The sequence below is a fragment of the Merops nubicus genome, unplaced genomic scaffold (assembly GCF_000691845.1).
Source record: "Merops nubicus isolate BGI_N331 unplaced genomic scaffold, ASM69184v1 scaffold15390, whole genome shotgun sequence".
Lineage (NCBI taxonomy): Eukaryota > Metazoa > Chordata > Aves > Coraciiformes > Meropidae > Merops > Merops nubicus.
In genome coordinates, this window is record NW_008584928.1 from 834 (window position 1) to 12736 (window position 11903).

General features: G+C 49.3%; 1 protein-coding gene across 1 annotated transcript; it reads left to right on the forward strand.

The window, feature by feature from the left end:
• Positions 1-237: 237 nt before the first annotated feature.
• LOC103778295 (zinc finger protein 501-like) lies at positions 238-10896 on the forward strand. The gene is made up of 2 exons (XM_008945880.1): positions 238-319; positions 9476-10896. Exons 1-2 carry the CDS (start codon positions 238-240, stop codon positions 10894-10896), a joined length of 1503 nt encoding a protein of 500 aa, XP_008944128.1.
• The last annotated feature ends 1007 nt before the right edge of the window (positions 10897-11903 follow it).

The window sequence follows — 11903 nt, forward strand, 5'->3', positions numbered from 1 at the left end:
CTGGTGTTTATAAAAGGAACAGAACTTCAGCCACAGTGCCCATAAATCGGACTCTGATTTTCTGAGAGAGACAAGAGGAGGCTCTTAAAATTATTATTTCTCCTCTGTGTTTCACAGCATCATTTCACAAGTAGATGACAATGATGTGCAAAGTCCAATACAAGGAGAGCGCTAGACCTGCAGTTCCCTTGCAGGATAATTCCTTCCTGCATTTAGTGAGAACCTCTTGTGTAAAATATGCATGTTCACACACACACGTCCAAGGAATATTCTTCCCTTGATGCTTCTGAGCAGAAACACCTGTATTTGATGAAGAAAGGCCAGTGTTCTCCCATGACATTCATTGACTGACAGTAAAGCCCATCTCCCTGCCCAAGACAGAGAGCTAGATGTGGTGTCAACATCACAGGCAGGGAAAATGTATTCTTTTTCCATCTTGCCTTGTTCAAGAGTAGCTATCTCCCAAAATGACCAGTAGAGAGTGAACAGCTTCTGTGGGAGAAGACAGTATCTCTTCCATACAGTTATTTCCCAGAGGATAACATTTTTCTCTTTGAAACCTGGGCAGTATCATTTCACATGCCTGGGTTTTCCCATGCAATTGGAAGAGATGACTTTTCCCCTTGGTTCCCACAGTTGTGGCCTTGGGAAGCACTGCTGACCATGACAATGCCTCACACCTTAGAAAAAGGAGTCCTCTTGTGTCTATCTTCCCATACATCCCCTCTGAGACAGCGTACCTGACTTGACACCATGTAGAAGAGCCACAACGATCCTCCTTTGCTGCTCAGTTCTGTCTTCTGTGCCCTGTATCAGTGCTGGTTGCCCGCTGAAACACACTTGCATTGTTCAGGGCCACCAGCAGCTTCAGGGCGGCAGCCTGCAGCTCTTTTTCTCCCACTGCCTTCCCCATGGTCAACAACTGCTGAAGCATCTGCAGTGAACTCTGCACGTGGGTGTCTTGTAGCCTCAGGAGGAGATCCTGGATGTCACTGGTAGGGTGCTGGCCCGTGGCTGTCACCTCTGTGGCTTGTGGGTCAGAAGGATTTAGTTGCCTGGTCCTTGACTGTAGCGTGCCCTCAGGTAAGGAGATGGGGGTCACAGCTACTGCTGTGTCAGCACTGGAGTGGCCTGGCTGTGCGGCCGTGGGGGATGGGAGAAGGGGCTGGGCACTGAAGATGCTGGACAACACAGCATCACTGCTCATGGTCATGTCATTGAAGGACTGTGTGCTGCCCAGATTGCCTTTGCTCTCTCCTGGACATGCAGTCCTCTGTGGAGAAGAAAACACACCTCTGTAGAGGTGGTGGGCTTCAGAAGAGGTACCTAGCCACCCCTCTGCTCAGTAGGGTTATCACTCACTGCATAATCATAGAACCATGGAATCACAGAATGACAGAATGTATTGGGTTGGAAGGGACCTCTAAAGGCCATCTAGTTTAACGCCCCTAACCATAAGCAGGGACATCTCTAACTACTTAGGTCAGGTTGCCCAGGGCGTTGTCAAGCCTGACCTTGAATGTCTCCATGGATGGGGCCTCCACCACCTCTCTGGGCAGCCTGTTCCAGTGATCAACCATCCTCCTATTAAAGAACTTCTTCCTAATGTCTAAGCTAGATCTACCCTTTTCTAGCTTAAAACCATTACCCCTTGTCCTGTTGGTACAAACCCTTGAGAACAGATCTTCCCCTACCTTCTTGTAGGCTGCTTTCAGGTATTGGAAGGTCTCTATGAGGTCCCCCCAGAGTCTTCTCTTCTCCAGGCCAAATAACCCCAACTCTTAGCCTGTCTTCACAATCCCATCTTTTTCACTTCCTACAGATATGAGCCCAAGAAGGGAAAGAAACTTTCTCCTTTCCTTATTGAGCTCCCCAGAAGTCTCTTCTTTTGACTCCCAGTTGTCTTTCTCTTTACGTTCTTTCCTCTTCTTCTAGCATGAATCACCACCTTTCCTGCAGTAACCTAGATTGTCTTAACTTGTTTGGGAATGAGAGCTGAAGGTAAGGGCTGATGTGTTACTCAAAGGTTCATTTTCTTAAAGAATACCTTCTGCTAAATCTCCTTTTCGGCAAGCAGCTGCAGGTGCCATCAGCTTGATGTGAATGTCCCTGGAAGGTGGGCTGCCCATGGCTCTCCTGTCTTCCCTGTCTTTTCGCTTCCTGTTTTCCCACTTCCTCACTTTCAGGGATCTCCCTTGTACCTGTTTGTCCTGGTTCCATGTAAAAAGGGGTTCAGGGCAGGACCCACACAGAACAGAACTATGTACTCGCCTCTCCCCCCCCCTCAAGAGAGAGAGAGAGACACTTTTGAAAAAAAAATGAAGTATATTGTTCAACAAGGAACAGAAAACGAAAAAGGGAGGTAAGGAAAATAATATATGCAAAGATTAGGGGAATAATACAAAAAATAAAATATACAAAACCCTCAGAAATGGTTCCAGGGTCCCACAGAGTGAAAGGAGAACTTTCCTCTCCGAGCTCCAGGGCAGGAGTGAAATAAGAAACCACTCCCTGCCTCTTATCAGAGTGTGTGTGGGAAGGGGAGGGAATACAATGGTTTCACACCCACCCGGGGTCCTCCCAGTTGCTGGAAGGTCACGCCCCCATTCCAAGCCTCAAACCACAACACTGTTTCTTGCCCAGAACACACCATAGTGTTCAAGAAACAGCTGAATAACTCACCTTAATGAAATACTTTTTCCTAGTACAGCGATACAATGAAAAGGTGCAGAAGTTGAGGAAGAAAGTAGTTCCTGGCAGTGCAGAGCATATGGGCCCTAGATAGGGGCAAATAAAGACAAAGACTCAGTGATAAACTCTGGTGCTGGAGTCCCGCTAGCCCTGAGCAATAACCTCACTGTTGAATGACATCCCTCCTTGGAAACCCCTGTGCCATTTGGGTGTGTCCCTGAACCTCAGTGAGAAACTTCACCACTCCTTGGTCATCTCCATGACCCAAGGTGTGAGAGGAGTCTGGTCCTAGGAATGCATTTGGATACAATCAGGTGTGAGAGAGGATGCTTATGAGCAGATGCCTTCTCCTCACCACAGGATTGCCACTTATCCCTCTCCCCCACCAGCTCACGAGTCTCTGTCCCTACTCATGGATCAGCTCCAGTGCTGGCCATGCAGGACACCCATCCCTCTGCCTGCCCTCGGGAGTCACGGTCAGCTTTACCCTCAGGGATGGCTCCGTGGTTTTCGTACTCGTCCAGCCTCTGCACCAGGGGTTTGTGGCAGCCATAGAGCGTCCGGAGGAGGCAGGTGGTGCTGGCGTGGTGGGCCACCCGGAGGGACCTGAAGAACTGCTGGTACTCCTGGTCAGAGAGTGGCGTCCCCGGCTGCTGCACCTTGGCACCCCGGGGGCCAGCTGTGCAGCCCCAGCACAAGAGCACTGCTGACAAACAAAGCGCAGGGAGTCAGAGCGAGAAGGAAATGCTAACCATGGCACACTCAAGAGCTGGACGGCTGAGCCCAGATCTCTGTTCTCTTCTCTGGGTGCAGGATCCAGCACACGGGAAATGCACTAATAGGCTCAAGATGGGGGGTCTAGACCTAGGGAAAACCCGCTCTGCCCATGTTGAAAGGAGTGTAGTATTTTAAGGGACAGTACATGGCCGAGGGACTTTCAACCAAAGCTCTGGAGATTCAAGTCTTCAATGGGGTGAAATGTCGTAGAAGTCATGGCTGAAACCGGGAATGCAGCACTGCTCTTGGGGCTGGAGCAAACAGTTTCGTTTCAAGATTTTAGAATCTGCAAATTCCCTTCCTCTGGGTAAGTGGGTCCAGACACCTTGAGTTAACAGAGTGTGCCCCAGTGGACCTGTGTATGCCCTTACAGGGGTCCAGGCATTCACTGAACCCATATGCAAAACTTCAAGCCAGCTGTTCCCTGTAAGGAACATTACGAAAGCTTGTGAAATCAAACCTTTGGAGGTTAGATGTGTCCAAGTAAAAGCTTCATATGCAATCTTAACTTCCTCTGCTCTTGCATATGCTTTTTATACATTCTTTAAGTACACAGCAACCTACTGTTCTCTCCTAAAGATTTATCAGCTCCTTCAGTGTATAGACTGGACCTGTTCTGGCAGTGAGTCCGTTTCCCAGGTCAGGGACTTACTGCATTCCAGACATCTGCCTCATTTCTCACAGCTTGGAAGGTATAAGGAAGAATGAGTCAGGAAGGTGCTGGAAGAGCAAGGGTAGTTTTATGGATACTCTTCCAAGAGCTGAGTTTTATTCCTGGCTACACCACAGAAGTTCCTGTGTGATGCTTGGTGAGTGCAGGGTTTCTTAGCGTGTCATTAATGGCATTTTCTTTACCTTGTGGGTTGCTCATTAGTGTGAGGCTGAGCTCTCTGACAGCTTTGCAGTCTGCATGTGGTGTATTTTGAACGGCATGCAAGTGCTACATTAGCATACGTATTCTGAGAAGCTAGGGCTGAGATATCACAAACTGAGATTCTAAAAGTAGTGAATGTTTTTAACTTTAATCCCTCTCTGCCCTAATTCTGCCATTTGCAAAATCACTATAAACCAATTAATAGCTGTGAAGCTCTAAAACATAGAGTATATAAAAAGTAGATGAGGAAATGAGTCATTCTATCTTTAAGAGAGTTCAAATGGGATCAGTAAGCAAATTGGAGAGTCAAACACTGACCACTAAGGGTGACATAACATACTGAGTAGCTGCTCATTAGAATAGCAGTGTCCCTCCAGAGACTAAAGAAGCCAAAACCCACATGAAACCAGTGAAGCCAGGTAATTAAAGAGCTGGGTTACCATGTCTATGTGCAGGGGGAACAAATCTAAGGTTGCAAAATGACTGTGATTCAGGCATACTCCAAGTTTGATTTTGCAACATATGTAATAGTCTCTTAAGCTATGATGTCTTTTTTTTTTTTTTTTTATAAAAACAAACTTAAAAACTTCCTCATGGCCTGTATTTTGTCAATACCATGTGTCTGTAGATGCAGTAGGATCAAACAAAACCACGTAATGTTCCTCCTGAGAGGACAGTGGGGTTGCTGAGCACTCAGTGAGGCAGTAGGAGAGGAAAGCACCACACTTTGCTGGACAACTGTGTAGGGGTTTGCAGAAGGCAAGGAACGAGGAGTCTGGGGTACATAGGATCCCTCCACAGTGTCCTGCTAGGACGTGGTCAGAGCAGCCTGGCCTTTCTATCCATTTCTTCCATATATATTCCTTTCTGTCTTTAACCAAGGTCCTCTCTCAGACCTCTTCCTCCTGCCTCCCCTGTCACTTCACCTGGCCAGCATCTCCCTTTTGGCCTTGCAGGGCAAGTCCAGATCTCAGCCTTTGCACTGGTGTCTGGTTTATGTGCCCAGCCATCCCCATCATCACGTCTCCAGTCTCCACCTCTGCTTCAGCTTCTGCCCACTGCATCCAGCTCCAAGTCCTCCTCCCCGGTTCCTAGGTCACTCTCTGGCCCTCCTTGGTGAATAAAGTACCAGCTCCAATGGGTGAAGACTGACAAAATTTTAAGCAGCCACCATCTTTGCACCTGAGGTGTTTGAGGGTGCTCTCTTCCTCTCACCTCCAAACTGCCAAAGCTGAGGAGCAATGGTAAGGGCTAAAGAGCAGCTGGGTGGGCCACCCTTCCTCACGACCTGGCTCGAAGGGGAGATGTTTCCTACTCACCAGACAAAACCAGGTAGGTCCACATTGCTGACATCATGCTGTGAGCAGTACCTGTAGCAGCCTGGGCCCCCTGTGCTGCTGGAGGTGTCCCCTCTGCTGCTGCCCCCACCTGCCTGGGTCATCCTTCTGCCGTGATGGGCTTGCCCAGGAGAGCTGGGGAAGGTGCCATGGCTGGTGGTGTCACAGACACCTCCGCTCCCCGTGTTCTCCTGCCGTTTGCCTGGCCTGCTTGCTGCCCGCTGCTGGGCTCGGGTCGGGGAGGGCAGCAGTGGCCACCTGCGTGAGGCTGGGTTTGGATTTGGCCCACCTCCTGTGGCAGCAGGGTCTGCTCTCCTCCCCGCTGTCCCACCACATCCAGACTCCAGAAAGCCCGCACGGAAGATGTTTGGTTTCCCTGGGCTGTTACCCATGGTAACCTGCTGTTCTCCATGCCTCCCCTGTCTTCTCAAGGCTTGTGGTCTCAGTGGTGGCTCACCTGCTCCTGGCCAGCCGTGTCCTTCATGGAGCAGCGTCTTTGGGGCCACTGTCTGTCTGTCATCACAGCAGCTTGGTGCAGCCCGTCACCTCCCCAGGCTACAGGTGATCTCTCTCGTTCCTCATTCGGTCTCACAAGGACCGGGTTACTCATCAGCCAGGACACTGCCTGGGGGACTCAGCTTTGTCCAAACGTGGCTGCTCTGGAGACCAGCACCTTGTCCCTCTCTGGTGCTCAGTGGTGTTTAGGGACAGATCTTTACTACCTGTTGCACAATGTGCTTTTCTGCCATATCCCCCAACCTGCCTGGCTCTGCACAGCATCAGCTGTCCTCCTGCATCCACCTTCTGCCTTCTGTAGGTACTTCCCCACCATTTTAGGGTGTGTGTTGACCACGTGCTTGCAGCATCTCTTGAACAGCAGCAGGAGGGGACTGAACCAGAAGGATATTTCCCACTTGCTAAAATCAGAGGGATGTTTCAGCAGCATCAGGCTTACCTGCAGAGCAGCACTGCCTCATAGGTGGATGAGGGATTGCATGGGGAGGGAGACCTTAGCTCCCTTGCTTCTTACCAAAGATCAAATCCTGCAGCCACTGCCTGCTGCTGGGAGAAATGGAAACGCCCTCCTGTGGAGGAGGCAGCAGGGAGCAGGATGGACATGACTATAGCCAACAAAATGTTGGTTCTCCATTTTATTTCTTTTATCATGGTGGCATTATGCAGGTGGGGAGATCTTCCCTCTGCCCTTGGGAGGACCTGGTAACCCACTGTTATTGTGATACTCACCTCTGGTACACCGCTGAGCAGCCAGTTCACTTTGTTTCTTATTTTGAAAGTACAAGATGCTGGTTGATATCTCTTTTTCTTAAGACCACCCTGTTATGATTAATTTTATACTTACTCGTAGCAGCATGGTGGGACTGCACATGACCAAAATGGAGCAACACCACTGCAGAGCTGGCATTCACATGTGCAGGTTTTAACCATTTTCCTTCTGTAACCTGTACATTTCTAGGATGTCACTGAGCCCTCAGCATCTTCGGATGCCTCTGTACAAATACCACTGCACAAATGTAGTGCTAAAGCTAAATGGGTGACGTGATTTTCTATCCCACAAACCCCACCCCCACAAAGCCTGCTTCTGCTCTGAAAAAGAGATCCTTGAGAAGTGGCATTTTGTGTTGGCTGACTAAATCACCTCAGTGTTCATGCATAAACAGGTGTGTGCGACTGGTTTTTGTCTGCTCAGTGCCAGTCCTGTAAACTCCATCTGAAACAAGGCAGCCAAATTGCCAGTTTTCTGGAGCACAGGATAGGAAATTCTGTTTTTGGACTGTTCCTGTTGATAATGTGCGAGCAGGCCAAAATCTCTTTTCTCACCCAGGCCTGCGCCTGCCTGGGTGAGCCACTGAGACCAACCAAACAAAATGCTCCTTCAGTGAAGGCAATAAACAGGACACCAGACAGACACAGAAAGCAGCCCAGTTGTGAAAGTGGCATTTTTCATCTACCTTCAGAACAGAACTGCATTAACTACATTATATTTCCATTTAGTTCACTAGGAGGAAACGTAATGGCTTGAAGAATCTGTATTTTTGTTACACAGAACACAGCAGGGGGCATTTTTGGTCTGGAAATGCAGAAGGAGGAACATGCAGACACTTGTGAGCAGGCAGCAAGCTTGCAGGTAGCTCTCAGCAGCATGTGTAGTTGACCCTGTCTTTGCTACATGAGCTGGCCCTGGTTATTGGACCCAGACAGCAGTGTCACTGTCTGTGGCAGAACAGACCCTGCCTCATGTCTCTGGGTGTCATTTTCCTTTAGTCTAGCTTGCTTTCGTCTACTAAATACTTACTCTGCTGTAATCTACAGCACCACTGCTATGACAGGAATTTATTACACGTTTTCCTTTCTCTGGTCAGCATTTGCAGTCCTTGACTTGGCTTTAACCTCCTGAATGGAGTGAAGAGAAGCAGCTTTGGGGACAGAAGCAGCTAAACACCGAGACAGTAAAGAGATTGCTCACAAGGTGAGAAAGTGAATAGAGCCCGTCTGGGAAGGGAAGAGAAGAGCTGAATGATGAAAACTTGGTGTGTACTGTGCTGCATGCTCCGCACTCACCTTGCCTCTTCTGCTCCTGTCCTATAGAGATTTTGCTTTCAGGAAGATTTGTAGGCAGGGTACAATAATGAAGAAGCATCCTCTGTGGGGTATCTCAACCCTTTCAAAAAGACTGTGTCCAAAATGAAATAAAATCCTGTGTATTTTTCAGCAAAGACTGTTCTCAGAATGTTGGAAGGCTCAACTAATGAAAGAGTGGCTTTTTCTTCCTTTCATGATGACAATAGTTTGAAAGTTTTATTGGTCAGTTTGCTGCCTTGAGGGGCATACCTTGGCCCAGTGCTAGACCTTTATTTGTACCACAAATGTTTTCCAGCCCTGAGTGTTGTACACAAAACTTTGGGAATATAACCAGTGTGGTGGTGTCTTCCAAAATCTGCAGATCACATGAAACAAACCCTGAGGGGTTTATCCTGCTACATTTACCTCATATTCTGATCTCCCACATGTAAGAGGATGATCTTAACTCTGGAAGTGGTGCCATCCAGCCAACCAGCTTACCTCATGCTCCAGCATCCATTTCTGAGGTGTAATCCCCATGTGAATACAATAAATAAAAAATCAGGACCCTCTAGATGTTTCAGTCTAAATGGTCATTTCCATGCTTGATTAATAAAACAGTTTCTTTCTACTCACTTCCCTGTCTGTTCTGTAGACAAAATATAGATGCAATCTGCTGCAGAATATGTAGCACTTTCTTTTTAAGGAAAAGGGCTATGACTGGAAATAAGAAAGAAAATAGTCTGCTTGGCAGGGGTGGATATTCCTGTGGTGTTGGCTTCTTCCTTCCTTGACTAAGCATGGGAATGATGGTAGAAGAGCAGTGATTCATAGGCAACAGGAAGAAAAGTGGATACAGTGAGGTTTGCTGAGGAGAGTACTGATGACGTTCCTCTAACCTCATTAGACATGGGAAATTTGAGGACAAGCAAATGACAGGATTTGTCCTTTTGGGCTGTAACTTTATGACAGAGGACCCTCTTTGCAATCTGTGCCACAGTGGCCGCCCATCCTCAGGCCATGCTCCCTTCCCATGCTCCTCTGTCTCTGTGCCCTCACTCTGCCCACAGAGGATACCAAAGAGCTGATTCTTGTGTGGTTAGCTAATGGTGACTGATGTGTGGCAGGTCTCTGTGATTGCCCTGTTTGGACTTCTTTCCTTGGAGGAGCTCGGGGGGGGATTATTCATTGCTAGTTCCTCTGTTCACTCCATCAGGTGACAGGACCATGTGCGATACAGAGAAGGGCAAGATTCATCAGGAACATCCTTTGAGAGCTGAACTGCATCTGTTACACTCCAGAAGGCTCACAGGAGTTACCCATGAGGACGTCAGTCAGCGACAGGACTGCAAGCAGGAGCTGGAGACAGAAAGTGAAGTGGAGATACCTTTTGGAAAGGTAACTCCCTGTGAGATGGAAGTCTGGGAATGTGAGGGCAGTGGTAGAGCCCACATCAGTAAGGTTATCCTTGCTGGGGACAAACCAGACCCATGCATTTATGGGAACGGTGCCATTTGGATTCAGCAGGTGGGAGAGAAAGCCTACGAGTGTCCCAAATGTGGGAAGAGCTTCAGCCGCAGCTCGTACCTGAGCCAGCACCAGAGGATCCACCTGGCAGAGAAACCCTTCAGCTGCTCCGAATGCGGGAAGAGTTTCACCCGCAACTCGGACCTGGTCAAACACCAGCGCATCCACACAGGTGAGAAGCCCTACCAGTGCAACGAGTGTGAAAAGACCTTCAGCCAGAGGTCCAATGTGATCAGGCACCAGCGGACCCATACTGGAGAAAGACACTACCGGTGCAACGAATGCGGGAAGAGCTTCAGCCAGAACTCGCACCTCATCGTCCACCAGCGAAGCCACAAGGGTGAGAAACCCTTTCATTGTCCCCGGTGTGAGAAAAGCTTTGGCGACCGCTCCTCCCTGATCATCCACCGGCGAGTCCACACCGGAGAGAAGCCCCACAAGTGCCAGGAGTGCGGGAAGTGCTTCCGGGACAGCTCGGCCATCATCCGGCATCAGAGGATCCACACGGGAGAGAAGCCGTACGAGTGCACCGAGTGCGGGAAGGCCTTCCGGCAGAGCTCCTCGCTGGTGACCCACACGCGGACACACACGGGCGAGAAGCCCTACAAGTGCCCCATGTGCGGGAAGGGCTTTAGCCAGAGCTCGGCACTCACCACGCACCGCCGGACCCACGTCAGGAAGGCCCTGCCCACGTGCCACGGCGGCCTCCTGCCCAGCCCTTACCAGTGTGCCGAGTGCGGCCGGAGGTGCGGCGACTGCGCCGGCCTGGCCAAGCACCAGACGACCCATGCCGAGGAGCGTCCCTACATCTGTGTGGAGTGCGGGGACAGCTTCCGGCGGAGCTCGGCCCTCAGCGTGCACCTGAGGATCCACCGGGGGGAGAGGCCCTACGGGTGCGAGGAGTGCGGGAAGGCGTTCAGGCACAGCTCAGCCCTCGGTGCCCACCTTCGGATCCACGCCGGGGCCAAGCCCTACGAGTGCGGCGAGTGTGGGAAGAGCTTCCGGAAGAGCTCGACGCTTACAGTGCATCTGAAAATCCACGCAGCCAAGAAGCCATACAGGTGTGCGGTGGGCAGGAGAACACTCACCTCCCTCTCACTCCTGCCGTAGGGCTGGGGCAGGTGTTCAGAGCAGTGTTTGGGGGCACCTGAAAAAGGCGGGTGATGAGAACACGGTGGGGAGAGACTGACTTGAGACACAGGAACTCTGGTGTCAGGGCTGGGTGCTTAACTGTGGTGGCACAAAACCCACTAGGATGTCTGGAAGCAGGGAGTTGGTCCTGAGTGCTGGTGGTTTAGGAAGAGTGCTGAGAGCTTGAGGAACAGGCACCAGCTTTGGGATAAATCGGGGACTGTGAATATGCAGTAGAATAACAACTGGAAGAATCAGGCTTGTAAAATAACTTTACAGTTGAAGTGAAGATCAAAATAAGAAGTTCCAGGTTGGTTCTGACTCAAAACTTTGGCTTGTTGGACACTCTAGTAGTCTTAGGAAGTCTCCTTTTATTACCTTCCCTTACTTTTCATTAATGTAGTAAATGTACTCAGTGTTTGACAGGGCACTTCCAAATGTTTTGAGTCTAAGACTTTGGAGCTGAACTTCAGTATATTTGTCTTTTCTTCCTCTTTCCAAATCTTACATGGGACAGTGAATTCCTACATCCACACGCAAAGCCCGAGTGACATCATAGCCAAGTGATGCAGAACTGTTGTGGCTGCTCCCAGAAAACACGGATGGATGGACAAGCATTTCCAGTGGGAACGCTGCCCATTACTAGTCTGTGGCAGCTGGTCCCAGATTTGTCCTTGCTGGTTTGAAACACCTTCCAACTTGGGACATCAACAAAACATGGGCAAAAATGTGGCCTTACCTTATTTAACCAAAAAAAAAAAAAATTCCCCTCCAGATGTCCGAGTCTGAACTGGTATATGATGAATTCCTACTGGTAGTCCAGAGACTGTTTGTGATTTTGTAGCCCTTTTTATTCCAGACTACTCTTCTTTAGCTCACTAATTTTTGTAAAGTACTAGCATACAAAGTTCAGCGTTAACAGTTAGGAATTACTATATTTGCATTTATTACTATGCTAATGACTGTTATATAAACCTCCTCTATAT